The sequence below is a fragment of the Mesoplodon densirostris genome, chromosome 14, assembly GCF_025265405.1.
Source record: "Mesoplodon densirostris isolate mMesDen1 chromosome 14, mMesDen1 primary haplotype, whole genome shotgun sequence".
NCBI lineage: Eukaryota > Metazoa > Chordata > Mammalia > Artiodactyla > Ziphiidae > Mesoplodon > Mesoplodon densirostris.
This window is the reverse complement of record NC_082674.1, coordinates 88,967,527-88,984,584: the sequence shown is the minus strand read 5'-3', so window position 1 is coordinate 88,984,584 and position 17,058 is coordinate 88,967,527. Positions and strand designations below refer to the sequence as shown.

At 47.2% G+C, this 17,058-nt stretch overlaps 1 protein-coding gene across 1 annotated transcript in view; it reads left to right on the top strand.

The window, feature by feature from the left end:
• The window catches only part of SLC4A5 (solute carrier family 4 member 5), a 92,385-nt gene extending 76,393 nt beyond the window's left edge, over positions 1 to 15,992 (top strand). The window contains exons 19-25 of the mRNA XM_060117779.1: positions 43 to 221; positions 1,494 to 1,566; positions 9,970 to 10,038; positions 10,518 to 10,691; positions 12,961 to 13,110; positions 14,812 to 14,896; positions 15,958 to 15,992. Of these exons, the coding sequence (XP_059973762.1) occupies positions 43 to 221; positions 1,494 to 1,566; positions 9,970 to 10,038; positions 10,518 to 10,691; positions 12,961 to 13,110; positions 14,812 to 14,896; positions 15,958 to 15,992 (765 nt within the window). The remainder of the gene's footprint in view (positions 1 to 42; positions 222 to 1,493; positions 1,567 to 9,969; positions 10,039 to 10,517; positions 10,692 to 12,960; positions 13,111 to 14,811; positions 14,897 to 15,957) is intronic.
• Positions 15,993 to 17,058: the final 1,066 nt, after the last annotated feature.

Genomic DNA, 17,058 nt, shown 5'->3' with positions numbered 1-17,058 from the left:
CAGGCTCCCTAGACAGCTTCCTCCCTCCCACTGCCCCTGCAGAAGGCTGCTGGCTACCATCTGGACCTGTTCTGGGTGGGCATCCTCATGGCTCTCTGCTCCTTCATGGGGCTCCCCTGGTACGTGGCTGCCACAGTCATCTCCATTGCCCACATCGACAGCCTCAAGATGGAGACGGAGACCAGCGCCCCTGGGGAGCAGCCGCAGTTCCTGGGGGTCAGGTAGGTGGTGGTCAGGGCGTGAGGGCCACCTGGGCAGGAGTGGTCAGCTTGGGGACGGTGGGGAGTGAAAGCAGGTCTTTCTTACCATCAAGGTATTTGGGTGACTAGGGCCCCTTCTCTCACAACCCAGGAACCACAGGGACAGGAGTGATATCCCTGAGGGGAGGGAAGAGGGAGACAAAAGTCAGTTTTAAGTGGTGCTTTGTTCTTAATAGATTCCAGTGAGTACAGCCCGGCCCCTACACATGCCCTCACCTCTCACCTGTACAGGCTGCTCAAGAGTCCCCACAGAGCCCCTTCGGACCTCACTCTTTGTCTCCTCTAGACTCCCTAGCCGTGCCGTCCCCCAAATCCCCCAAAGCAAGGTTCGGGTCCTGCTCAATCTCCCTTCCTCCAGAAAGCCTTTCCGGGACCACTCCCACGCCCTGGGCTGTGGCCCATGGCCTGTCACTTCCTTCCTTCACTCGCCCCTCCTCTCACGCGCATGTTTCAGGCAGGGAAGCGCATCGTCCACCCCTTCGGACCTCTGGGGTGAGCCCACATCAGACCCTGGCATTCTCATACACGGCTGTCCTAAGAGCTTCTCCTCACTACCTTGGAATTCCTGGGCTGCCCAGCCGGCCCTGAGCAAGGTTCCTATGGTCAGGGCAGGGTCCCCTCCCCAACCCCTGAGCCCCAGGTGGCTGGGCCTGAGCAATCTGCCCCAGAGCCCCAAGCTCTGGACTTGTGCCTGGGTGTGAGCACTCCAGAAAACATACCTGCCCTCCAGCCCCTGATACCTGCTCTGAGAGCGGCCGGGCCCCCTTCCCCTAAATCCTCATCTGTCATGCCCTACAAGCGTGGGATCTTATTATAATCAAAGGGCAGGGATAATAAGCACTTCATATCCCACTTCATCCTCACAACCCCTGAGGTGCGTGCCATTAGTCATATTCTACTAATGCTGAAGACATTTAGGGCCTTGCCTGATGCCACACAGCTAGTAAGTGGCAGAGTCAGGATTCAACCCAAGTCGGTCTGGCTCAAGCACCCCCTGTTAGCCACTGCACCGGATAACCTCCTGAACACCCCTACAAATGCCCTCACCTCAGTCGGATTCCCTCTCTTCCCATGTGCCGGGCAGCTGGTCCTCAGGTCACTGGTTTACTCTCTGGAATAGGGCAGCAAGGCAGAGGCCAGAGCCTCGGACACAACCTTCAAGTGGCCACAGAGGGCTGGAATGGTCATGGAGCATCTCCCAATCCACCCTGACCATGTGTTCTTTTCTGCCAGGGAACAGAGAGTGACCGGCACCATTGTCTTCATCCTGACAGGGATCTCTGTCTTCCTGGCTCCCATCCTGCAGGTGAGGCTCCGCACCCTCTGCTAGGGCCCTGTCCACCTGAGAAGGCACTGATCCGATGCCCCAGAGGGGGAAACAGCCTCCCCACAAGGCCCCTAAAAAGGCAGGGTCCTATCAGGCCAGACATGTTTCACCATTCTTACTGTTTTCTGTAATGCTGCATCCTTCATCAGCAGCAGCAGGCCATCCTCACTGCTCCTTCCCGCCCCTCCCACGGCCCACCCTCACCTTTCTGAAGGACCCTTCCCACAGATATTTCTGCCAATTGCCATCCTTGCTTAAATCAGTAGCGTCTCAAGCTGGTTGTGTTTCCATGTTGTGGTTTATGGCTTCCTTGCTCACCTATTTTCTGAAGTTTAAAACTTGCAGGGGGGAGGGAGGCTTCTGTCCTTGTTCTTGGGGCCTGTTTTCTGCTCCTCTGTTGCATGTCTTGGGTGCATAGGTGACTTTTTCCCACACTGTTTGAAGCCCCTCTTGCTCGTGTCCTTCCAGATCAGCTGGAAGAGATGATAGCAATGGGGTGTGCATTTGGAGCATGGGTCCCCCAGAAAGGCTTTCCATTCCAGCCACTCACCTGTTGTATTAGTCTGCTCTGGGTGCCACAACAAAAGGCCACAAGCTGGGTGGCTTAAACAATAGACATTTATGTTCTAGAAGTAGATCATGGTCTTTCCTCATGTGTGCATGTCTGTGTCCTATGTAATGTGTCCTGTGTCTCTTCTTATAAGAACCAGTTGTATTAAATTAGGATTCATCCATATGACTTAATTTTACCTTAATTCCCTCTTTAAAGGACCTATCTCCAAATTCAGTCACATTCGGAGGTACTAGAGGTTAAGACTTTAACATATGAATTTGCCTGGGTGGGGGTGTGGGAGTTGGTTAAGGCGCAATGGCTCTTTGGCAGCCTCTCCGCAAAAGTAGACATTCCCTGGCCATTTAAAACACTCTTTTAAATTAAAAAACCTGCCTGCCCCCCACCCCCCACATGCAATCTGTTTCCTGCAAAATGGAAACATCCGTTAAAAAAATATCCAACCTCAAACCTGTTTGGTTGCGCCCAGCACCGGTTCTCAAGCCAGAAATATTTTCCATTGTAAACAAATCAATTAACATCATGGTTCTTTAGTCTTTGTTGTTTTACAAGCTTACCGCGAATTAGCTTGTAAAAAGATATTCAAAGGGAAAAATAGCTGCAAAAGATTGGGTGACTACAACTTAGCTTAATTCAAGAAAGGAAAGCCTTCTGAAGGCATTAAGTGAAAGGGCCACTGACAGATCATGATGCGGAGTCTTAACCACTGTGCTTCCAGGGAAGTCCCCTGCTGCAGTTTTCAGCACAAATGTTGTAACTCCCAAGCTGTAGACTGTATTTCTGTATTAATTTATGCATCTTATAAAAACAAATGGCGGGGGCTTCCCTGGTGGTGCAGTGGTTAAGAATCCGCCTGCCAACGTAGGGGACATGGGTTCGAGCCCTGGTCTGGGAAGATCCCACATGCCGCGGAGGAACTAAGCCCGTGTGCCACAACTACTGAAGCCCGCGTGCCTAGAGCCTGTGCTCCACAGCAAGAGAAGCCACACCAATGAGAAGCCCAAGCACTGCAATGAGGAGTAGCCCCCACTCACTGCAACTAGAGGAAGCCCACCTGCAGCAACGAAGACCCAAAGCAGCCAAAAATAAATAAATAATTTTTTTTAAATGGGGGAATTCCCTGGCAGTCCAGTGGTTAGTTAGGACTTGGCACTTTCACTGCAGTGGCCCGGGTTTGATCCCTGGTCAGGGAACTAAGATCCTGTAAGTCTCCCAGCACAGCCAAAAAAAACCTAAATGGGCTCTATAAATAGGATAAGATGCCAGATATGGGGAAATATTCATTATTGCTTTGGCGGTAATGAAAAAGTTTTTATGGGGTTTATTATAGCTCCAAATGCTCTGATATTGTCTTTTCATTCAATCACAAAAGGATGTGAAAATTTTGCCTGCTCATGTTCTTTTACAGTGAGAGGAAAAATATATACAATCATTTTATTTAACCACTACTCTATTTGATAAGTTTTATAGCATGGAAGACATCTAGATTTTTATTGATTATAAGATTTCTGATTTGATTGTATCAAGGTATATATCAAGGCTTTCAAAATTGTTAGATGATTAAAGCATTATCACTAGCTGACACCAGTAATAAATATTAGATTGAGTTTAGGTAAAGGAGAGATATTTGGTATAGCCAGTTAATGAAAAATACAACTTAATCCAGATCTGAATTCTTAGATTTAATCCCAGAATTTATTTCCAATCAAGAAAATTTTCCATAAAACTTGTTTAACTTTGTTCAACTGTAAGTTTGCCTAGTTCTGTCAAATTAGGCATAGCCAAGTACTAGACTCATAGAGAACTTACATTAGAGAGCTGTCTACCCAAGACCATACTTTAGTTGAAAATTTTAATTCTTTTTTATGTAGCCAACAGAAGAGAGGTCCCCCTGGTGCTACAAATTTAGGAGGTGCAAGTTGGATCCTAGTTACTAGTGGTTTTATTTTTATTAATTTTTCTATATCACTTATTAACTTCACCTATTTTTGTACCAGTTCCTCCAGTAGAGTTCTGTTCCAGGGCTTCTGAAATTTTAATGTGTATTCAGAACTAGAACAAAAAATTTCACAATTTGTATGGAAACACAAAAGACGCCAAATAGCCAAAGCAATCTTGAGAAAGAAAAGCAGAGCTGGAGGAATCAGGCTCCCGGACTTCAGACCATACTACAAAGCTACAGTAATCAAGACAGTATGGTACTGGCACAAAAACAGAAATATAGATCAATGGAACAGGATAGAAAGCCCAGAGATAAACCCACACACATATGGTCACCTTATCTTGACAAAGGAGGCAAGAATATACAGTGGAGAAAAGACAGCCTCTTCAATAAGTGGTGCTGGGAAAACTGGACAGCTACATGTAAAGGAATGAAATTAGAACACTCCCTAACACCACACACAAAAATAAACTCGAAATGGGTCAAAGACCTAAATATAAGGCCAGACACTATCAAACTCTTAGAGGAAAACATAGGCAGAACACTATGACATAAATCAGAGCAAGATCCTTTTTGACCCACCTCCTAGAGAAATGGAAATAAAAACAAAAATAAACAAATGGGACCTAATGAAACTTAAAAGCTTTCACACAGCAAAGGAAACCATAAACAAGATGAAAAGACAACCCTCAGAATGGAAGAAAATATTTGAAAATGAAGCAACTGACAATGGATTAATCTCCAAAATTTACAAGCAGCTCATGCAGCTCAATATCAAAAAACAAACAACCCAATCCAAAAATGGGCAGAAGACCTAAATAGACATTTCTCCAAAGAAGATACACAGATTGCCAACAAACACATGAAAGAATGCTCAACATTGTTAATCATTAGATAAATGCAAATCAAAACTACAATGAGATACCATCTCACACCAGTCAGAAGGGCAATCATCAAAAAATCTACGAACAATAAATGCTGGAGAGGGTGTGGAGAAAAGGGAAACCTCTTGCACTGTTGGTGGGAATGTAAATTGATACAGCCACTATGGAGAACAGTATGGAGGTTCCTTAGAAACTACAAATAGAACTACCATATGACCCAGCAATCCCACTACTGGGCATATACCCTGAGAAAACCATAATTCAAAGAGTTATGTACCACAATGTTCATTGCAGCTCTATTTACAATAGCTAGGACATGGAAGCAACCTAAGTGTCCATCGATAGATGAATGGATAAAGAAGATGTGGCACATATATACAATGGAATATTACTCAGGGATAAAAAGGAACGAAATTGAGTTATTTGTAGTGAGGTGAATGTACCTAGAGTCTGTCATACAGAGTGAAGTAAGTCAGAAAGAGAAAAACAAATACTGTATGCTAACACATATATATGGACTCTAAAAAAAAAAAAAAAAGGTCATGAAGAACCCAGGGGCAAGATGGGAATAAAGACGCAGACGTACTAGAGAATGGACCTGAGGACACAGGGAGGGGGAAGGGTAAGCTGGGACAAAGTGAGAGAGTGGCATGGACATATATACATTACCAAATGTAAAATAGATAGCTAGTGGGAAGCAGTCACATAGCACTGGGAGATCAGCTCGGTGCTTTGTGACCAGCTAGAAGGGTGGGATAGGGAGGGTGGGAGGGAGACAAAAGAGGGAAGAGATATGGGGATATACGTATATGTATAACTGATTCACTTTGTTGTAAAGCAGAAACTAACACACCATTGTAAAGCAATTATACTCCAATAAAAATGTTAAAATTTTTTTAATGTGTATTAAAAATCACCTGGGAATCTTGTTAAATGAAGATACTGGATCAGTAGGTCTGGGGGGGCGCCAAATTCTGCATTTTTTTAAAAAAAACCATTAATTTATTTATTTGGCTGTGCCAGGTCTTAGTTGTGGCACTCGGGATCTTTAGTTGAAGCATGCAGGATCTAGTTCCCTGACCAGGGATCAAACCTGGGCCCCCTGCATTGGGAGCATGGAGTCTTAACCATGGGACCACCAGGGAGGTCCCCCAAAGTCTGCATTTTTAACAGACTCACCAATGGTACCAAATTATGCCCGTCCAAAGATCACACTTTGAGCAGCAAGGAACAAAATTACCCCCCACCCCCCTCTCCGTATCAATGGATGGTTAGACTGATATTAGATACAGTGATGTTTGTTAGAGGATCAGTGATAACGTTGCCGGAAGGGGGACCCCTTCCAGGGCCCAAGAGTGGGCTCTTGTCTAACACGCGGAGATGAATTGTCTGAGGAGACACACATGCTGACAAAACAAGAGACTTGATTGGGAAGGGGCGCCCGGGCCGAGAGCAGCGGGGTAAGGGTACCCGGGAGAACTGCTCTGCCACGTAAAGTCTCGGGTTTTATGGCGATTGGGTTACTTTCCGGGTTCTCTCTGGCCCATCATTCTGACTCAGGGAACTTCTTGGTGGCGCGCCCATCACTCAGCCAAGATGATTCCAGTGAGGATTCTGGAAGATTGGTAGGACATATAGATTGGTGTCTCCTCTCTCCTTTGAACTTTCCCGAATTCCTCCTGTTCGTGGTAGCTTATTAGTTCCTCGTTCCTTACCAGGACCTCCTGTCGGAAGATGACTCACGTGAGTGGATGCTATCTTGCCTGGCCAGGGCGGGCGGCTTCGGTCAGTGTTTCCCCTAACAATAATCTTCAGTCCTTCCATCACCAATTTGCAAATATTTGGTTATCTTGCCAAACGAGGGCACTGAGGCATGCAGTGGCCATGTATCTGATGGGCAGCATAAATGGCTTACACGTTCAGTTCTGCAGATTCTCAGTTCATCCCAAGCCCCAAAGGTTTTTTGTTTGTTTTGTTTCCTTTTTTTGCCTGCAACTCACCACAGCTCATTAAGACTGTGGGTTACTGTATTCTGCCTCAGAGGAAGTCCTGACCATGTGGAAATGCCCCCTCTGGTCCCCATGTTGTTCTCATGATCTCAGCCTCAAATTATATGGGAAGGCTGTGATGTCCTTATGTTTCTAGGGCTGTGATCCTTGTTCATTGCTTTAGTAGGTGGTATAAAGCTGACACCAGAGGCACCTTTTTGCCACTTGACTGTGTCACTAATGTTTGAAAAGGGCCTTTCCCTGGAGATCCAAGAAAGATTTGCACCGATTAATCTAGAATTCTAGATCACAGCACTATCACTTGTGATGTCATGGGCCATTAGGATTTTCTGAGAAAGCTGCTTCAGCCTGCAAATGACAAGACTGGAGACAATTTCCTAGGCTTGATAATGAAGAGACTTGATAATCAGTCACTGGTAACTATAAACTAAGACAACTCAGTTTGATGTGGTTTTCACACTCATTAGGGTAAAAGGGAAGTTTTAAGCCATCTTAAATTTGTGTTGTTACAGATTATAGCTTGGTCTTTTTAAAAAATTAATTAATTAATTAATTAATTTTTGGCTGCGTCGTGTCTTCGTTGCTGCGTGTGGGCTTTCTCTAGTTGTGGCGAGCAGGGGCTGCTCTGTTGCAGTGAGCAGGCTTCAGTAGTTGTGGCTCGTGGGCTCTAGAGCACAGGCTCAGTAGTTGTGGCACAGGGGCTCAGTTGCTCTGCGGCATGTGGGATCTTCCCGGACCAGGGCTCGAACCCGCATTCCCTGCATTGGCAGGCGGATTCTTAACCACTGTGCCACCAGGGAAGCCCCTATAGCTTAGTCTTTTAAGATTTTATTTCTGTTAATTGCTCCCACGCTTTGAGGCTGATTAGTACAGATTTGTTTTCAGATAATTTTCCCGTTATAGGTTATTACAAGATATCGAATATTGTTCCCTGTTATACTGTGAATCCTTGTTGTTTATTGCATATATAATAGTGTGTATCTGTGAATCCCATATTCCAACTTATTCCTCCCCCTCCCTCTCTCCTTTGGTAACAAGTTTCTTTTCTTTGTAAGTCTGTTTCTGTTTTGTTTTGCTTTTTTAAAAGTAGATTTATTTATTTACTTATTTATTTGGTTGCACCGGGTCTTAGTCGCAGCAGGCATGCTCTTTATTTTTTTTTTTAATATGAACTTTTTAAAATAAATTTATTTATTTATTTATGGCTGCATTGGCTCTTCATTGCTGTGCACGACGAGCTTTCTCTAGTTGTGGCGAGCGAGGGCTACTCTTTGTTGCAGTGCACGGGCTTCTCATTGTGGTGGCTTCTCTTGTTGCGGAGCATGGGCTCTAGGCTTGTGGGCTTCAGTAGTTGTGGTTCACGAGCTCTAGAGCACAGGCTCAGTAGTTGTGGCATATGGGCTTAGTTGCTCTGTGGCATGTGGGATCTTCCAGGCCCAGGGCTCAAACATGTCCCCTGCATTGACAGGCGGATTCTTAACCACTGTGCCACCAGGGAAGTCCCAGGTGTGCTCTTTAGTTGCGGCTCACAGGCTCCTTAGTTGCGGCTCGCCGGCTCCTTAGTTGTGGCTTGTGAACTCTTAGTTGCAGCATGCATGCGGGATCTAGTTCCCTGACCAGGGATCAAACCCGGGCCCCCTGCATTGGGAGCGTGGAGTCTTAACCACTGTACCACCAGGGAAGTCCCTGCTTCTATTTTGTATAAAGATTTATTTGTATGATTTTTTAGATTCCACATATGTGATATCATAAAATATTTGTCTTTCTCTGTCTTAGTATGATATTCTCTAGGTCCATCCATTTTGTTGCAAATGGCAATATTTCATTTTTTATGGCTGTGTAATAGAATAATATTCCGTTTTGTATATATATATATCTTATTAAAACAATAGTCTGTTGATGGATTGAAATTTTTACCTTATTTCATAATTAGGCAAAAACTTCATAAGCCATGTACAAATGGAATGATGCAATGGGCCCAGATTTCCTTTCTTTAAATTCAAGTGTTGTAGTTTAAGGTTTATAGCATATGGGTCCAAATCATGCTCTGTGTTTAAAAAATGAACACAGCCTAATTTATTTTAACCGAGAGGTTATTGATTTGTTTGGATTTGCCAACATTCTTAAATGCCTTCTAAAAGTTGGACACAGTACGTTGTGTTCTCATAAGTGTTCAGCACAGCTGCCCTGGGAGCAAGCAGAGCAGCCTTGCTCTCAGTGCTGAGCCACGGGTGCAGGTGAAGGGAAGGGTGAAAGAAGCAAAGACTCAGCTTGGAGAGACATTGCTCAGACGTCTTCTAAGGAGTCACAGTATGAGTGACATGACCCAACTTTTGAAAAAGCCAACAAACTACCTGTGAGCATGATGGGAAGGAGAGATACCCACCAAACCATCAGCAGTTGGTTGTCAGCCAGTAGGGGTTACTTCATACACTTCTGTTGATTCTTTTTTACCTGATCGTATATGGTGCACGAGGTTTGTTCATCAGCAGGTGCTCCCCACTCATTAGTAGGTCGGCTCATCAAAGGTCCCCAGCCCCCTGCAAGCTGAGCAATGTAGTTTGCGGGGTGGTGGGGGCCCTTAGCTGGCACTGGAGGTGGGAAGGGGCTGGCAGGAATGAGCAGTCTGTGGGGAATTGCCATGTTCCAGAAGGTATATCTTCAGCCAGACCACATGGCTTCTGCAGGGCCTAAAGGGGGATGGGGGGGGGGAACCAGGCTGGGAGAGCAGCTGTCCACTGGGCTAGAGAAGAGGGCAGGAGTGCCCCAGAGACCATCTCCTTCCCCAGTGACACTCTGGCTCCAGATCTGCTAACAGACGCTTCATTCCTCCAAACATCCAGCTCTTTCACCCCTTGGAGAAAGCCGAGGCTGACCAGGCTGCTTCTGTGGCTCAGCAGTCACCCTGAACAGGGTGACCCGTAGCCTGCCTTGGGCAGAGGCCCAGTCCAGAGCTCTCCTTCCCTCTCGTTTCAGTGCATCCCTTTGCCAGTGCTGTATGGAGTCTTCCTCTACATGGGTGTGGCCTCCCTGAATGGCATCCAGGTAAGCCTCTCCCCTTAGGTCCTCTAATCCTCATTTTACAGATGAGGAAACTGAGGCTCAGAATTCAAAACCCAGATCGAGCTGACTCCTATGAGCATTTCACTACACCTCTCTCTTCTCTAAGGCAATTTGCACAGAAGAAAACATTTTGTTTTGTTTTGTTCTTTATTTACCATGATACACCAGATGTCTTGGATAGCTTGTGTTGCTGTTAAGTTGCATTTTCCTTGAATGTGGGCAATGTTTACTGGGGCCAGCGCCAGGGCTGAGCCCTCAACAAGGGCTCAGCACTCCCCCACCATAAGATCTCATTATACATCCTCCGAGACCTCCAGTCCCCTTCCTTTGCATCCTTAAGGCCTGACCAGGGGCTCCCCTCTATGAGACCCCACTGCAGCACCCATTTCACCAGACCCAAGCCCCCAGCAGGGCCACCAGGGTCCCCATGGCCTGGCTGAGCCTTCCTCCGTCCTCACCAGTTCTGGGATCGCTGCAAACTCTTCCTGATGCCGGCCAAGCACCAGCCGGACCATGCCTTCCTGCGGCACGTGCCCCTGCGCCGGATCCACCTCTTCACCCTGGTGCAGATACTGTGCTTGGCTGTGCTCTGGATCCTCAAGTCTACGGTGGCCGCCATCATCTTCCCAGTCATGGTAAGATGAGCGCAGTCTTCCCCCTCGTGTTCAGCAGGTTCAGGTGGGGAAGGTGTCCAGGGGGAGACCCACCCTAGCCTTCTCCTCCACAGTGGCCTGATTCTCTCAGGGTCACAAAGGCAGACACAGATCAAGATTCCGGTTGTGACTTCAGGCCAAGTAGAGCTGGGGTGGGGGATGTGTGTGGTGGAATGGAGAGGAGAGACGGGGAGGGAAGTTGTATGTGGTGGGTGGATGCTGTAGTGACAGCCCACACGCCCGTCTTCACCCAGCTCAGGTCAGGGCGGCTCAGTGAGAATGCAAAAGCTAACCAACTTTCCCAACTCTGGGGTGCGATGGAGAAGCTGGGCAAATTCAACAAGGAGACTGAATTCCCCACTGCCAAAATTCAAACCAAGTGCGGAAGCAGATCTACACTAAATATAATTTTTCACCCTTCAATATAACTGAATTCGAAAAGATAAATGGGGGGATGGGATGGGGAGAGCTAGAAATAGAGATTTAGAACTTCAGAGTCCAATGTCATTAACATGTCATTGTTTGGAGAAGCTGGAGCAAGTATGTGAGCATTCTTCGACTATTCTTGAAATTGTGGGTAAGTTTGAAATTATTCCAAAATTAAAAGTGAAAAGAAGAAAAGCCAACAACATGTTGCATCTGGCACCTGGATCGCCCATGGAGGGCAGTGGCCTCTGCCCTTGCTGGGGCATGGGGAATGGGAGGGGGGACTGTGGGCTAATGCTTGGGGGAAGCCCTAGGTGGGCCCTAAAGCCTGCAGGGCTGGATTAGGGACCAAAGTGAGGACACGGAGTAGGATTTGAAATATCCTGGCAGGGTTCTGAGTCAGTGAGTCTTGACCCTGGCTGCTCATAAGAGTCACTTGGGAGCTTTTTAAAAGCACATGCACCCAGGCCTCAGCCCAAATCAATGAACTCAGAATCTCTTAGAGAAACCCAGGGATTGGTATTTATAGTACATCTATAGGTAAGCATAAATGTTCAACCAAGGCTGAGAACCACCACTCCAGGGAAAGTGAAATGGACCCTCCCCAACAGTGCCCTCATGGGTTTCAGAGGTGAGGAGGGGAAAGGATCGTCACAATTGGCATGTACTGAGTGCTATTTCCCTTAGTCCACACCTTTCCTAAAGAACTACCATTTTACAGACTGGAAAACTGAGGCTCAGAGAGCATGTGTGAGTGAGTCAGTCACACAACCAGGAAGGAGCAGGGCGAAGATTCACACCTTCCCCATGTTGATAGTTTTAATTTACGTGCAGGAAAATCGACCCTGCTGTTCTGTGAGTTGTGAAAAAACACAGAGCAGCGATTCCGCCACCACAGTCATGATACAGAACAGCTCCATCACCTCTAAAATTCTGTGCTGTCCCTATGTAGACAGCCCTTCTCCCTACCCCAGTCCCTAGCAACCATGCTCTGTTTTCAGAGCCAGGAATTTTAAAAACCAGGACTGACCAACTCCTGAGCTCTGCTTGCTCCCAAGACACAGGGTCAGTGAGGACCCAGTGTTAAATCCGGCTGGTTTTCTCCCTGACCTCATCTAATGGCTGGTTCTTGGTGGTGAAAGGACAATACTCATAACTAGCTACTTGGACCCATTGCATCTATTAAAAGTCAGTGTTTAATCTTCTCCAAAGAGCACATGTTTTGCCTTTGTTTATCCTGAACAGAACCAAACTTTCTAGACTTGGCTTTAAAAATTCTAGATATGCCGGTATGCTTTATTCCGTTTGTTAGCAGAGAGATTGGCAGCTCTCAGAAATGGGGGCATGGGGACACTTGGTCTCACAGTGTAATCCCTGAATCAGCGGCGTCAACATCTCCTGGCAATCTTGTTACAGATGCAAATCTCAGGCCCCACCCCAGACCTTCTGAGTCAGAAACTTACCCCGCACCTAGCAGTGTGGGTATTAACAGCCTGCCAGGTGGTGTGATCCAAGGTCAAGTCTGAGAGCCACTAATTGAAAGGATAACTGTAGTCCTCCACCCACGGCCCCCACCCGGCTCCCCACCACAGCGGTCACAGGCTTTGTGCCTTTGGGTCGCTGGTAGGCATCGCCACTCAGCTGAGGGGAGGCTGGATGACAGGAACCAAGATGGGTGGGAGGTGAACAATGGTTTGGGGGAGCTTTGAGAATGTTCCAAAGATGCCAGAAAAAGCCCCTGAACATAGCTGACTGAGGGAGGAAAAAAAATTGTGCCCCAGTTTGGGGCCTTGAGCCCACGGTTTTCTCTGAACTCTCACCACAGATCCTGGGCCTCATCATCGTTCGAAGGCTTCTGGACCTCATCTTCTCCCAGCATGATTTGGCCTGGATTGACAACATCCTTCCAGAGAAGGAGAAAAAGGAGGCAGATAAGAAGAAAAGGAAAGGGGCCCATGAGCACAGTGACGAGGAGGTGGGGAAGATGTGAGGCCTGGGCTGATGGGAGGGATCAAGAGACCCTCCCTCCACCTCTGCCAGGGCCGGGGTGGGGAGGCTTCTCAGGTAGCCAGGAGCGATTGCCTGGGCCCCGTGTCAGTCTGGTGTGCTGAGATCGTGTCTAGTCATGTGAATACCCTCAGGGTAGGCCAGAGTGAAGAGCCCTCTCATCCAGGAAAAAGTCAGTTGGCCATGCCTATGTTCCCCCATTCCTGTGGGCTCTTGGGGCCATTACAGCAGCAGTGTAGGTCCCTGAGGGGACAGGGCAGAAGACTCGGCCCCGTCATGGAGGAGGCTATGAGGACTGACCTCCAAAGAACAGAGCAGGCCCAGGGGGAGGGGCCTAGTAGGGACTCGTGAGTAGACTGGACTCCTGGGCAAGTGGGAGGACTGGGGACAAGCCTTGCTTGGGCCTGTCCACAGGGTCCTGGGCAGAGAGGTGGGGGAAGACGCACGTGGCCTCCTGAAAGGAGGGTGACTACATTCCCCAGATGCCTGGGGCCTCTCAGTCTCAGTTGCCCCATCTGCCCCTCTCCTCTCCCGTGCTTCCTCCCCGTCTCACCCCAAAACACTCAGGGAGTCAACAGACAAGAAGCCAGTCCAGAACTTATAGTAAATCACAAAATGTTAGTGAAAAAGATTGTCTAGTTCAAGTGTTCATGACAGATGATGAAACTGTCCCCCAAAAGGGAAGTGACTCACCCGAGATGGACGTACAGGCTACATGTCTAGGAGGGAACTGAGGAAACCATATTCCGACTGTGAATCCGATCATTTCCAACACGCTAAGCCGCCCATGCCCTTCCTAACAGCATGCCTGGCTCCCAGTCTCCCAGTTTGACCCAAACCCACATCCCTGCCTCCACCGTGAACTATTCTCCAAGCAATCTTGCCTTTTGCAGATCAAAGCTGCTCATAGGCAAGCCCTTGCTGACTGACTGGTGACGATTAAACCATCTTCTGATGGTAGTGACAGGCCAGAATTCCCCTGGCCCTTAATTACTGTCCTCTTCCCAGAACGTAAGGGGCCCATAATCCCCATTCACATGTTTTTCATTGATGATATGTTTTGGCCGTGCTGCACAGCTTGCAGGATCTCAGTTCCCTGACCAGGGAATTGAACCCGGGCCACAGCAGTGAAAGCCCAGAATCCTAACCATAAGGCCACCAGGGAACTCCCCCTTGTTGATGATTTAGATGATTTGCAAAGTTAGGTTCTGAGAACAAAGAAACTGAGAGTCTAAGTGCCTTTTAAAGACAAGTATTATTCTTTCACTGATTCATTCGATAAATATTTGGGTGGCTACCTCATGCCAGGAACTATTTCAGGGGTGGGAAAAAGCATCTCTGGTTTATATGATATATTCGATGGAAAAACGGGATTCAGCTTACATAAATTCATTTTATACACGTCTTCAGCTATTGTGTGAGGTTCACTCCCAAGTGACTGGTTACCACAACAGTTGAGACTGTTCTGATGAGTAACATTCCTGCAAGAGTCTGTCCTTTCTAGTGTCCTCAGCGGGCCCCAGGGTAACTGCAGCACCCACTGTCTAGTCTGGATATGAGGAGGATGGTGGTTTGCACACTGTGGACGCATGTATTTTCCATCTTGGCAAGAAAGCCAACACTGTAGTATTGGTGGAATTTATCAGCTTTTCCCACTGTTTCTCTCCAGCCCCAGTTCCCTCCTCCCTCAGTTATAAAGATTCCCATGGAAAGTGTCCAATCAGATCCCCAAAACGGTATCCACTGTGTTGCCAGTAAGTAAAACACATGGTGTCTCTCCCTTCCTACTTACTACTAATCCTCCACCTCTTCCCTCAAGGAACTTTCATCTCTAACTCAGATCTATTGCTCTTAGATACTAAAGGACTCCTGTGCTAGGCAGACTTCAAAAAGAACTGGGCTACAAGAACTGGAACTCCAACCATATGGAAGCCCCAAATCAAACCATGTAGACTTCAGTGATCAATCTTCATTAGTTTAGGCAAAGCCCCTCTTTCCCCCCTTACCCCTAGTGCCCTCAGATGCCTGTGGCACCACCTTGCCCCCTCCTGCATGACCTGCTGAGCCTCTCGTGTCTGCCAGTGGTTGTTGAAATGATTGAGAGCTCAAAGCCAAGCTGAGTTGTCCCCTTTAGGAAAACATGTAGCATCACACTGGGATTATAAATTAGTCAAGGTCCTAGTGGTTGGGCTGTGATTCTGTATGAATCACAAGCACCTTCCACATGTTGAAAGGGAACCTGCCTGGGAAGGATCAGATGTGGCTTATGAAGATCTTGGGGGGTTTTATTGCTGCCTTTACCTGCTTCCAGCCTCAGCTTCCTATTGGTGGATAGTCTTGTCATCAAGAGAACACAGTCTATCCTAGGAGTAGTCTGAAAGATGCCATCATGGGTCCTGACCCTGGTGCTCCTAAGGGCTTGCCGCTTTCCCCAAAGGCCCATACTGGGGATCCTGCCAGCCCCTACAAGGGCCCTTCAAGGAAGGGCTTCCCACTACATTCTCCTCCAGAAGCACCTCTTCCTTTTGAATTTCTCACGCCCTTCCCCCTTCTCATTTGTATAACCTCCATCGCCTTTCTTCAGTCTTCCATGGCCCTCGCCATGCCTCCCGCCCACCTCTGGGTGAAGGAATAATTGAACCGGAAGCCACCTATCTCTGTGAGGCCCCTGTACTCCTCTTGTGTAGTACTGGCCATGGGCTTAGAGAACAGAAAGGAGAAGACATGGGTGAGGGAGGCACTGGAGAAAGAGGGTATATTCTCCAGAATAGCTCTCAAAGCTGCTCCACTTCTGACACTTTAATTTTCCTGCCAGGACAAAGATCTTCCAGTTGGAGTTACTCACTCTGATTCTTCCTTCAGTGATTCAGAACTCGACCGAAGGTAACAGCCGTGAGATAAGACTCTCTGAGTGTTAGATAAGAGCCTAAGCAATGGCTCTGAAAGCGGAGGGACTAGGATTTCCCGGGCTAACCAGTGTCTCAGTGAAAGGCCTTTGCTGGTCCACCACAGGACACAAAGGCACAGAGCTGATTACTGAGTGTCAAGTAACAAATCTGTCCTCTTATTGACATAATATGATTACAACACACAAAGGTACTGAGCTTTAGAAAAGGAAATTATTACAAAATATTAAGTAGAATGAAAATTGAAAGTAAATATTGGAAAAGGAAAACAGAAACTAGACGTGATTTAAGTATATATTATTAAAAGCCAGGATGAACGAACTCTAAAGATCAAAACACCAAGCACTCTAATACTCTGTGGAGTAAAATAACAGCATGGTTAATATGCAAAGGTCAGAAAGGGTATCAAGGAAAGCTAACTAAGTATCAATGATCAAGTGGAGATAACAACAGTCAAGAAAGGATTCAAGGCCCAGGTTCCAGGAACTCCCATGCCAACCATGGGATTCCTTGCTGTTCTTAATGAGAAGCCACCCTCAAAAAAGGTGGGACTTGATGACTGAAAACAAGGGGGGATCAAAAACGGAAAAGAGGAATTCAGAGGCAAGAAAGTCTGCCTCGGTCATTACTAGGGAAGGTGGTGGGGGCGGTCCCACTCCTACAGTGTGCCCTAAGCTGGACAAGAATCACTGTACCACATCCGACAGTAAAAGCACGGGCTATCCCAAGACTAGAGGTAGCTGGCTCCAGACGGAGATGGGACTCACCTGAGAGATTTTAGGAACCATGTATAGGATCTTCTGAGTTATATGTCAAAGCTGTTATCACACTGCCAGGATGAGAAGAGATTTATCACCAGTATAATAAGCCTCCCTAAGCAGCAGGCCCAAGACTACTGTGTCGCGTGTCCAAATGACACCTCTGCCTGCCTTCTCATCCCACCTCCCCAGTCAGGGCTCCTATGCCCTTAATGCCACAGATTTTTATAAATAAATGTGTTAAGAGAAAAG